The sequence below is a fragment of the Bos javanicus genome, chromosome 5 (genome assembly GCF_032452875.1).
Source record: "Bos javanicus breed banteng chromosome 5, ARS-OSU_banteng_1.0, whole genome shotgun sequence".
NCBI lineage: Eukaryota > Metazoa > Chordata > Mammalia > Artiodactyla > Bovidae > Bos > Bos javanicus.
In genome coordinates this window covers 108,648,220-108,660,939 of record NC_083872.1, presented here as the reverse complement: position 1 = coordinate 108,660,939, position 12,720 = coordinate 108,648,220, and the positions used below count along the sequence as shown (strand labels likewise).

The following is a 12,720-nucleotide window of genomic DNA, read 5'->3' as shown; positions in this document are numbered from 1 at the left end:
ATTTTTCACTCTCCTCTTTCACCCTCATCAAGAGTCTCTTTAGTTTCTCTTTACTTTCTGCCATTAGAGTGGTATCATCTACATATCTGAGGTTGTTGATATTTCTCCCAGCAACCTTGATCCAGCTTGTGATTCAGCTAGCCCGGCATTTCACATTGATGTCACTCTGCTTATATGTTAAATAAGCAGGATGACAATATATATACAACCTTGACATACTCCTTTCCCAATTTTGAATCAGTCCATTATTCCATGTCCAGTTCTAACTGCTGCTTCTTGGACCTGCATACAGGTTTCTCAAGAGACAGGTAAAGTGGTCTGGTATTACCATCTCTTTAAGAATTTTTCAGTGTGTTGTGATTCACACAGTCAAAAGCTTTCATATAGCCAATGAAGCAGATGTTTTTCTGGAATTCCTTTGCTTTCTCTATGATCCAACGGATGCTGACAATTTGATTTCTGGTTCCTCAACCTTTTCTAAAGCCAGCTTGTACATCTTGAAGCTCTTGGTTCATGTACGGCTGAAGTTGGCTTGAAGGAATTTGAGCATAACCTTGCTAGCATGTGAAATGAGTGCAACTGTACAGTACTTTGAACATTCTTTGGCATTACTGTTCTTTGGGAGTGGAATAAAAACTGGCCTTTTTTGGTCCTTTGGCCACTGCTAAGTTTTTCAAATTTGCTGACATTTAAGTGCAGCACTTTAAAAGCACCGTCTTTTAGGATTTTGAATAGCTCAGCTAGAATTCTATCACCTCCACTAGCTTTGCTTGTAGTAATGCTTCCTAAGGCCCACTGGACTCCACACTCCAGTATGTCTGACCCTAGGTGAGTGACCGCACCATCATGGTTATCCAAATCATTAGGACTTTTTTGCACAGTATTCTTGCCATCTGTTCTTAATCATAATCATAATGCTGTCCACGATGAGAAGATAAAGGTTGAGGAAATGGAAAGGTATCCGGGGCCAGGACACCAAATCTGGGTCAAAGTGTGTGTGCCCCTCCAGAGGTCTGAGAACGGAGGCCTGCTGTATCCACATAATTACAAGGACTACAAGCTAAGGCCCCCATACAATATGACTTCGTGTGTTCATAAAATACCTGCCCAGGAAGATTAAGGACACAAACCACTAGGTGACTTTATAAGCTTCAGAACTTCTCAAAAATTCACTTACATTAGACTGCTCAACCAGCTCCTTAGTACAGTTGCTGAACTGGGCAAATCTGCTCCCTTCCAAGTATCCGCTCACTAGACTTGCTCCAACTATCAAAACTATCATAAACTCTGTGCAATGTCAGTATGATCTCGGTACTGAAAGAGCTGCCATAAACCACAACAGTCAGGCCCCAAACCACACACATGCTGTCCGCGACCTCCCCTTTCTGAACAAGACCCTTAGGGTGCTGCTCACTTTTCTGCAGTAAGGAACTTCGCTTCATCTCATCAACAAGTTATTGTTTGCTTGCTTGCCTTTTTTAATTAACCATTTTTTTAATTGAAGTACAGTGACCTTACAGTGAATGCTGTGTTAGTTTCATGTGTGCTGCAAAGTGCAATTATACAATTATACATCAACGGGCTATATCTTGATAGTCTTTTTGCAAAGTTGACAGGTTGAATCCAGCCTTAAATTTAGAAATCTGCAATGTGTAGTAAGGGCACTAGCAAGCTGATATATCTAAGCCCGTACACACACAGGGGTCAGTGGAAACTAAGGTGTCCACAAAAACAAGAGCTGAAAGAGTAAGTGCTGCTGACTGCGTTTCCGGTATCATCCGACACAGCAAGTGCAACAGCTAGTCTCCGTGAACGTTCCTCTTGGTCTGCCGAGAAATATACATACTCTCAACCTTAAAGACTAGTTCTCTCTATCAAAGTTTGATGGAAAAGATCTTTAAAATCATCCATTTTTTTTTTTAAATTCTCACAAAGCAACTGTTTTTTAATCTTTATTGAAGTTCCTAAGTAGACCTCAAGAAAAGAAAACAAAGTGGTTGGCAGACAGGAATCTAAGTACAAATCAGCTTTCTTATGATAAACTAACAAACTGTGGCATTCTTATGAGTTTGGTTAAAGCAAATCAGTCCAAGAGAATAAATCCTAGGTTAAATGAATGAAGAGTTGGTTCTAGCCCCCATTCATGAGGAAGAATCTGGAGCAGAGGAAAAGTAGGACAACCACAAAGGCTGTTCTCTTTATTTAACTTTATACCTTAAAAACTCAGAGATATGAAATAAAGCCATAAAACTAAAGATCAGGGTAACCTGGTTTGAAATGTCTCTTTTGTGTTATCTACAGGTGCTTATGAAACACAAACTATAAACTTCAGCAAATACAGTTAAAAGAGCCAAGGCTTTAGAGTCAGAGACCTAGAAGTAATAGTCTATGCCCTTCAACCACTGCATAACACTACGTATTTCAGAAAGAATTTTGGCTGATAGGATATTGGGACAAGGGTTAAAGATCTGGAATTTAGACTCCACTGTCTAGGATTATTTGTTAACAAACTGACTCCCTGTACCCTCTGTCCTTCATTCCAGCCATACCGAACATTCTGCAGGTTCACACGGCAGCATACACCAGTGTGCATGGACACACTTCGCTACTATCGTTACTGCTACTCCCTAAAAGCACTGTGCCCTTTCTGAGTCTGCACATCTGCTACTCCCTTTGCCTGGAATGCTTTCCAGACCTTCAGGAACCAAGTCAAGACTCATCTAGCTTCGCTTAATACATTTCCACTTCCTTTTAGATAACCCCAGTCATAGAAAAAGCAATCCTAAAATTCATATGGAATGACAAAGGACTCTAAACAGTCAAAGCAGTCTTGAGAAAGAACAACAAAGCTAGAGGCATCACAATTCCAGACACATTACAAAGCTACAGTCATGGACACGGTATGGTACTGGCGTAAAGATAGCCACACTGGTCAGTGGCCCTGCTCAGACATCTACACCTTTGCTCTCCAGGAAGAGTTACTTGAGTCGCTTAAAAGGTGGTCTTTCCTCTGGAAGGTAAAACAAAAGACTAGGTTCTTTTCCCAGAAGCCTACTAACTCCCAAGATATGCACTGGAGACAAAGCATCTGGAGAAGCAGTTTCAGCATACACTCAGGATTTCTCCAAAAACAGAAACGATAATGCCCTCACTAAAGCATGGTCAAACCATAAGGGATATACGGTAACTACAAAATCCATATCATTCAACAAGATAGGGCAGCTTAAGTGTGGTCTTATGTGTCAACAGAAAAGGTGTGACTAACTCCTAGATAACTTAAGAGACTTCAGAACCTCACAAACGTCCTCGAGGTTCCTTTTCAAAACACCATCCTCTCTCCAGCACAGTCCCCATAATTTTTAACATTCTTCCTCCAGCCACATTCTCATAAATCTGTTTTTACTCACCGTTCTTTCACTTTAACTTACTTTTTTATGATAGGAAGAAAGGACAGACGCCTCTACAAGAGGCTCCCGACCTCCGTGGTGGACGCCACTGTCACCGTTCCTCGCGCCATCGAGCTGGTGCCCTTTCCTGAGCCTGAGAGCTGGCTCTGGAGTCTTGCTGTGCTCCAGCCGGTTTTCCTCTGTCTCGTTCATGGGACACCCAAGGCTTTCTGACAGAGTTCTTTCTTTCTGTCCCTTCTTCTTGGGAGGGTGGATGTTTAGGATACTGAGTTGACTCTACAGGAGAGAAAGCTCTGCATTAACGTATTTGCATGAGTGACGGGAGAAGACATAGGTTGTATTATTATACACTAATATTAAAAAAAATCCTATTTTGTTGAAAAAAGGACTGCCAAAATCTACTTTTAAATGAAAAAAGCAGAATACAAAAGATACATGCATAATATTCCCACTTACGTATTATAATAAAAGTATATAATCATAAACAAGTATACTTGTGTACACAGGATCGCTATTTAAATATTCAAAACTGTGTTTTCGGTGCACAAGTATATACACAAGGAAGAACCTAGAGTCAGGAGGGAGGCGGCTTGCTTTTCATCTTATTCTGCCTGCATTTTTCCCCCATATGCCATATACTACTCTTTCAGTTAAAAACATACCTAATATAGAAAGAATATAAGTGGATTTTATGTACTACAACTAGGTTTTACATATTCAGTTTCATTTACATCATCACAACGATTCTTCAGGGTATTCTAATTTCTACCTCACAAGTAAAGAAATCAAAATTCACCACACTTTTATGAAATAAAACAATGCCTCTGACTGACAGGGCATATATATTACTGGTAATGTTTTGCATTTAAATTGCTTAAATGTCTGAAATTTCAGTATTTTTGAGCTGTTTTGAACTCTAACTGGACTACCCTGGAAGGTAAAACCTCAGGGCCAGAGCACCCTTTCATACCCCTCTGAGCTCCCAGAAAGTGCTGTGCACATAAATGTTTAACAAATAGGATGACATTTAAATGTTCTTAAGTGGTAAAAACACTTTCAGAAGTCATCGATATGTCTCTAAACTGGATCACATAAGTTTCCTAGGAGTTCAACAATTCCAAGTCCTTGGCCCTAAACTCGTAGGACACAAGCTTATTTTAGAGATTTAAGTTACATATCCAAATAAGGAGATGATCACAGCCAATCCAACTAAAAAGATGAAAACAGGAAGAAGCCAAGGTACATGTTATACTCATAAATCCCAGGAGATGCAAAATTCTTACTGAGGGAAAGGAGGAGTAGGGCGAAGTGGGAGGGCCTAGCCAGCATGCAGAGAAGGTGAAAGGAACATTTAGTGTTTATGTGGACACACAAGACTAAGCATTAGCTCAAGAGTTCAAATTAGACTAAGAATTAGCCAGCTGTTAGTTTCATGAACCATCTGAGTTTGTTGCAAGAGTTCTCTCAAGTTTTTAGAACAAGAACAAACACAATCTTTAAAGATCACCAAAGCTGGGCCTGTGCCCATCACATACGGGCCTGAGCAAGCTCATTCTGATAGTGAGATTATCAACTGTGCTACAAATGCCCACTTGTGAAAGAGCAAATGTGAGTGACTTACACACACACACTTACAAAGCTGTTTCACACCCATCATTTCACTCTGTTTTAGGGAAGAGGGATCTAACATCTACTGTGGATCGGCAAAGTTAAATTCTGTATCACAGGATCTCACATAATTCTTACGTATGGCCCTCTAGGGTATTTTACCCCCCATTATACAGATGTGGAAACTGAGGCTCAGAGATTAGGTTACTTATCCAAGGCTGTTAGTCTCTAAGAGCAGCTGGAACTATGGTCCAACAGTACTTGCATAAACGATTTTCTTGCTAAGAAGAATAAAAAACAGGGGAAGTATCTGGAATTAGGCTTTAATTTGCTCTAAGATTCTTAACAGGAAAAGGGAGTGAGATGGAAATGGAAAGTAAGACTTCAGAGTACCATTATCTGTTAACCCAAAGAGTTATTCTAAGGGAATAGTTAGCACATTCTAAGTTATTCAAAGAGAAATTTTTCATTCATCAAGATTCTATGAATGTTATGCTTGCTGTATTACACAGAAGTTGACAGAGAGAAAGAGAGGGAAAAGAAAGAAAGGAACCCAATACACAACAGCTGGCAGGAAAAAACAAGTTAACTGAGAGGTGTTCTGAGTCTATGAACAGACGTAGAAATCCTACACAAGTCAAACTGGGTAACTTCCAGCAAGCAAAGCAGATCTAAGGTCTTTGAAAAGTGGCCTCCTGTGTTCTAGGAGCAGACTCAAGCGTCACTTACTCTGCCCAAAAGCAATGGGGGTTTGCCAAGCAGAGTAGAGGAAAGGTACTCTGTGAGGAGAAAACAGCAATATGCAAGGCAAGGAGTCCAGGGTCTGCTCAGAAATGAGAGAACAGGGACAAATTCAAGATATGCTCAGTAGAGAAAAATCAACATTTGGATAACTGAATGAGGGTCCATGAAGACTAGACAGAAAGAACTCAGATGACTCATGCTTCTCGCTCGGGCAGTCGACTGCACAGAGGACGCCACTCACGCAGATGGAGAGATGATTTGGGAGAAGTGAATTCATGGGAGAAGAATGAATTCGTTTTCAGAAATGGGGTCTGAAGTACAAGAAACGTTCAGCTGGCACCAGGAAACACAAGTCTGGAATTCAGAGGAGAGAATGAGCTTGAAAACAGAACTAGGTGTTACTAGAAGTGATACTAGCATATTAGTTAATACTGGACAAAATCCTTTTTTAAAAAAGTTATGAACTGTAGCTCTAGAGAAGATTCTTGAGAGTTCCCTGAACTGCAAGGAGATCAAACCAGTCAACCCTAAAGGAAATCAACCCCGAATATTCATTGGAAGGACTGATGCTGAAGCTCCAATACTTTGGCCACTTGATGCAAAGAGCTGATTCACTGGAAAAGACCCTGATGCTGGGAAAGATTGAGGGCAGAAGGAGAAGGGGATGACAGAGGATAAGATGGTTGGCTGGCATCACCAACTCAATGGACATGGGTTTGAGCAAACTCTGGGAGATGGTAAAGGACAGGGAAGTGTGCTACAGTCCACGGCATCACAAAGAATCAGCCAGGACTCAGTGACTGAACAACAACAACAGGAGTTTGATGGGGTAAAAATCAAAGTAAAAAATCCAGGAGAATGATTACCAAATAGTAGACTGTAAAGTCAGGACTGGAACCTACTAATCTCTCGACTCAGTCAACTGTACTCACACCAAGGTTTCCTTCCCAATGGGAAAACCATGAAAAATTTAAAACTCTACTTCTTAGACTTCATTTTCCCTTCAAATAATACTGTATAAGGTAAACTTATTATGTTGCTTAAAAGCAACAAGGTTGCTTAAATGGTTACCTTAAAGCAATTTTTTTCTACCTGAAGAAACTGCTAACTTAATGGTTTGATACTTGTGGTGTAAAAATCTAACTCTATTCCAGAAAAGGTATTTTCTAAAAACCAATACTTGTCTGCACGTTGGTCTCAGGATGTGCTCACTGCTGAGAGCAACAGATACATAGGTTTCCTGAATGAATGTTTCATTCTCCAGGGGAAAAAGAGAAGTACTTAATCACAGTTACACTGGGTTCCTGCCAAGGTAGACTATAGTGCAATGTATAACTTCACCTATTTCATACTGTTCATTTTTATGTTGCCCCCAATTTTAAAAGAGCGAGCAAGCTGTGGAAAGCAGTATGGCAGTTCCTCAAATAAATTAAAAATAGATTTACTATACAATCCCAGCAACTCCACTTCTGGGTATATATGTACTGGAACTGAAAGCAGGGTCTTGAAGAGACATTTACACACTCATGTCCATATTCACAACAGGTGAACAAAGAGCAGCCCGAGTGTCAATGGATAAACAAGCACAACGTAGTGATACACACAAGAAAACATCAGCCTCCAAGAAGGAGAATTCTGACTCAAGTCACAACCTGGATGAACCCGAGGACCACATGGTAAGTGAGGTAGGTCAAGTACAAAACCCAAATCTGTACGATTCCACTTGCCATAGGTGCTTAGGGAAGTCACACTCATAGAAAGAATGGTGGCTGCCAGGGCTGGGGGAAGAGGAATGGGAGTTACTCCCTAATGGGGATAGTTTCCGTTTTTGCAAGAGGAAAAAAAGCTTTGTGGATGAATGGTGGTGATGCTTGCACAACAACATGGATGTACAACAAGGTGACTACACACTTAAAAAGTTACAGTAACTTTTATGTGTATTTTACACGTTTTTTTGATTGGGGGGTAGAAATACACTGTGGCACTATATTACATTGCCTCTTTGTCTAGTAAATTTTTTATTGATGTAAAAAATATATTCAGAAAAGCACACTGAGGACACAAAGCTGACAAAGCGTAAGTGCAGTGTACCCACGAACACTAGCGTCCAGAGGACCTCACTCCCTGACCACTGCAAAGCTTTGTAAAGTGAGAACTTTGAGAGGTCCAACCCCTTTCATTGCCAGTTAATGGCAAGAGAAATCTTCCAGCAAGGTTCTCTGAAGACTGGCCAACTGCCATGGACCTAAGTCTTCCAATTCTGAGGACCAGCAGTGTAATGGCCCACTGTATAAGCTGGGGCACAGAGAGTGGTGCGCAGTCTAAGGCTGGTGGCATATCTTCCCAGTTCTATAATTAGACTCTTCAGTAGTGGAAGACAGGCTGTAAAATGTGTCCCATGATTGTGCTGGCTTCCCCTGAGGTGAAAGTAGCCAATTTCAAAGTGACTTGAAAGTTGTACACTGAAATCACTCCAGCGTGCCCTGTCACTCCACACTGGGGTATGCGTGTGAAGTCAGTACATGGGTAAAATGAGACTTCTGGTATCAAGTTCAGGCTTTTCGCGTTGGGAAACCTGAGTGGTACAGAATGTCCTACATGAAAGTACCAGCAGGTTACGCCCCTCCTGATCTCTTTAGGATGCAAATCTAAACTTCTAATAATGAAACGAGATTATTTTTTAGGATGGAATGATTTATTTCAACAATGGAACCAGCAGGGATATTAAAGGCACAAGATTTTCTTTTGAATACTAGCTATTTTTTCTCTTTTTAAATCATTATTAAAAGTAAATACTAGATGTGTTACCTTGGCTGGTTTCAAGTCTTCAGAGAACTTTGCTGGAAGATTTCTATCACGTTAACTGGCAAGGAAAAGGGCTAGACCTCTTACAATTTACCCTTTTAAAAGCTTTACAGTGGGAATTCCCTGGCAGCCCAGGGATTAGGACCCAGGTTCAATCCCTGGTTGGGGAACTAAGATCCCACAAGCTGCGAGGTACAGCCAAAAAAAATAAAAACATAAAAATAGTTACAGTGATGGGGCAGAGGGGTCTTCAAACACCCCAATCTACTATTTCCCTTCACTAACTTTCTGATTCAAGCCACCACCACGTCGTACCTGTCCTAATACAAGAGCCAGTTACCCACCCCCCCAGGCCACTCCTGATCCTCAGGACCCAGTTCCCACAAGGCAGTCACAGGGTAACTTTATCAAAAGGCACTCCCTTGCTTTCTGAGCCCTCCAGTGGCTTCTCTTCACACCTAAGGAAGCTCTCACCTGGGTTTACAAAATCTTAAATGACTTAGCCCCGAACTCTGGCCTCACCCTGTACCCCTTTCCCCCTTGCCCACTACGTTCCAGCCTCAATCACCTCCCATCTACTCCCCAAATACTCCAAATGCTCAAAGGGCTCCTCGATGTCACTGGTTCCCACGGCCTGGAATGTTCAATGCCCAGATCTTCCCAGGGCTGGGCTCCTTCTTCACATGCGAATCTCTATTTAAAGGTCACCTATTCAAAGAATCCTTCTCTGACCACATCATCTCAGTCTTTCCTTATCACATCACCTTTTAATCTCACAGCACTTGTCTCCGTTATTTTTATTTGTTTACTACTAGTCTTCTCTCACTAGACTGAAAATTCCTCAGAGACATTATGTATCTTCTTTACTCTTATATTCCAAGTATCTAAAATTGCTTCTGGCACACAGCACGTGTATTCACTAAACATATGCTGAATAAATAAGCGGGGAATCACGACCCACACTTCAAGGATAAGTTAGGCAGAAACTAACTTCCCTGACTTCCCCAGGTTCCGGACATTGACTCCTTCAACTCTTCTTATTTACTAATGTTTCTATTATAGTAGCTGTCAAAATTGACTACATTTCTCTGTTCACTGGTCTGTCTGCCCCTTCTCAACTGCAAACTTCTCAGGGTCAGGGAGCCTTTTGTGGAATCCACTTTTGTATCCACAACCCCAAGCTTGGTCTGGGATGCAAAGAAGGACCTCACAATCCTTCCCTGTATGATGTGGAGGAAGGAGAAGACAGGGACAGCTAACATGCAATCAGCACCAAGCGCAAAGAACCCTGGATTCTCTCTTGAAATCCTTACAACAGTTTTGGGAGACTGGCACAACTGTTTCCTCCATTCTGGAGATCACAAACACCCAGAGGGATATAAATAACGTGTCTTAAATGACAATAATAAGGGGCAACCTAATCTACCCAATCAATCTAGTCCACCTAATACCCCAGTTAATGCTCTTATCCACAACCCTCTATGTTAGCATGAACCATAAGCTGTTCTCAAATAAACGCACAGTAGCACTTAAATGACAAAACCAGGAGGTAACACTGACAGACTGCTGTACTTTACAGCAATGTTGAAAATATTAAGAAACAGGAAGAAAATGGGGAGGAGCACAGAGCCTTGCCACATACCACAAACAATAAAATGACTGGTTAAAATTGGAATTCTTTCCAAACACTCAGAACATTTCTGAGTAGAAAAAAAATGTTAATTAAAAAAAAAAAAAAAACGGTAACTTGGAAAAGAATAACTGATAAAACGGGAAAAGTTCCCAACATATGCTACTGACACAGCCCTTAACAAATGGCACATTTGATAACTGAGATGGAGCAACAGTTAGATTTTTAAGACAGGCACTATTATGCATTCATGTTCATAAAATCTCAACTGTTGGAAGCACAAAGAAACATTTCAAATCAAATGCAGCTATTTCTTAAAGATGATCTTGAAGCTATAAAGACAGGCAACACTCATCATTTATGCTACTTTCCTTCTTAGCATGAAGTAGGGTAACTTTTAAGTAATATCACCAGGAACCTCACTCTTCTAACTTACTGCCCCACCCACTGACCAACTTTGCTGAGAAGAAACCAGGCAAAGTTGATCCTGTGCAGCAGAGCTGGGGCAAAGCCAGTGAGAGCCGGCCTCTCAGGCTTGAGACCTACTTCCCAAGTACAGTGTTACTGTCCATCTCTACCCAAGTTCAGAGGCTAATTAAGAGGGCCACCAAGTGCCAGAGAAGGTGAGCCTTTACACATTCTCTCATTTTAACTTTAAAACCTGCCTGCTGCAGACAGTACGAGCTCTATTTACAAATAAGAGGACAGGGGGTAAGACCAGTCTAGGTTACACAAGTCACAAAACAAAGAAGCGAGAACTGCCCAGTTAGGCCCCCTCCACGATACAACACTGCCTCCCACAAAGGGAAGTGGTTCTAGTCTTCCTAGTCATGATGTTATCTCTTTGAAGGGAGGTGAACCGTTGCTCAACACTTAACGGAGCCAACTCTAATAGCTGACCTTTCACCCATCATCTCATTTAACCCTCCAGCAATCCTTATAAAATGGGTTCCTATCTTACAGATGAAGAAATTGACACTAAAGGAGATCAAGTAATTCAATGACACAAACTGAAGTGGAAGACTACAAATTCAAATCTGTATCTGACTCCAAAGACCAGATCTTAGCTCCACCTTGCTATTGCTGTTCAGTCATTCAGTCATGTCCGACTCTTTGTGACCCCATGGACTGTAGCCCACCAGGCTCCTGAGTCCATGGAATTCTCCAGGTAAGAATACTGGAGTGGGTAGCCATTCCCTTCTCTAGGGGATCTTTCCAACCCAGGGATCAAACCCAGGTCTGCCACACTGCAGGCAGATTCTTTACCATCTGAGCCACCAGGGAAGCCCATTACTCCACATTACAGGGCTTCATTTAAGGTACAAACAGTGCATTATAGTGACTGGTCATGGTCATGAATAAAAAAATATTTTATAAAAAGGACTTCCTACAACTCTTATAGTCATGTTATGATGTCGTTTCCCTTTCCCAAGACCTATAAGCAACTCTGAGTTTCTAAAACAAAGAACAGTGCACAAAAATCCAAGTATAGATGAGAAGAACAACAGTCCTAAATGTAGTCAGTCAGGGAAATCCTGAGAAGTCCAGGGTATATAAACTGTCATACCTACAATGAACCAAAATACGTAAATTATGCAAAGACTTCCTTCCAGAAATCATCTGCCCTACAATACCACATGTGCTTAGTCGCTCAGTCATGTCCAACTCTTTGCGACCCCATGGAATGTAGCCGGCCAGGCTCCTCTGTCCATGGGGATTCTCCAGACCAGAATACTGCAGTGGGTTGCTACGCCCTCCTCCAGGGATCTTCCCAACCCAGGGATCAAACCCAGGTCTCCCGCACTGCAGGCAGATTATTTTACCACATAACCATACTCGTGTTCCAACTACATCAGAAATAAAATCTTTCCAGGTATATCTGGATATCTGGCCTGTAGAGTCAGTGTTTCAGGCAAAATCAAAACCCCTACACTTCAGTAAAAAGCTGTCTAAGCAACCATTACTCAGGGCCCCATCTCATCCTGCATAACACCCTCTACAATACAAGTTTGTTGGGGAGAAGGGGGATGGGGGAGGGTTACAATGCTGCAGATGGAGAAACCAAGAAGTGGTTAATTATCTTTTTCAGTATCACAACCAGAAATTTAGGAATAAAACTTGTATTTGTAACTTTTCCCAGGATCACTGAATTCCATTAAACCACAAGGTCTTCTTTCGATCACCAATTAAAAAAAAAAAAAAGAAATGGGGAAAAAGAAAAAAGAAAGATAGAATATATAACTATCTGCAGACCTCACAGCAACTGAACACTCATTTCAAGTGGAAACAAAAATAGTTTTCATTCTTAAATTGATTTGTAGAAGTTTCTATTAAACATTTCAGAAAGACTCAGATTTATATGTATTAATACTATGCCAAAGCCTTTGACTGTGTGGATCATAATCAACTGTGGAAAATTCTGAAACAGATGGAAATACCAGACCACCTGACCTGCCTCTTGAGAAATCTGTACGCAGGTCAGGAAGCAACAGTTAGAACTGGATATGGAACAACAGACTGGTTCCA

At 41.2% G+C, this 12,720-nt stretch overlaps 1 protein-coding gene across 4 annotated transcripts in view; it reads right to left on the bottom strand.

Annotated features, from left to right (window-relative positions):
* The window catches only part of ADIPOR2 (adiponectin receptor 2), a 51,388-nt gene that overhangs the window by 22,397 nt on the left and 16,271 nt on the right, over positions 1-12,720 (bottom strand). For 3 of the 4 annotated variants that reach the window (XM_061418369.1, XM_061418370.1, XM_061418371.1), the window contains exon 2: positions 3,429-3,683. In XM_061418369.1, coding sequence (XP_061274353.1) covers positions 3,429-3,599 — 171 coding nt within the window. In that variant the 5' untranslated portion in view covers positions 3,600-3,683. Of the gene's footprint in view, positions 1-3,428; positions 3,684-12,720 lie in introns of those variants that run through there. The other variant, XM_061418368.1, reaches the window with a different exon arrangement.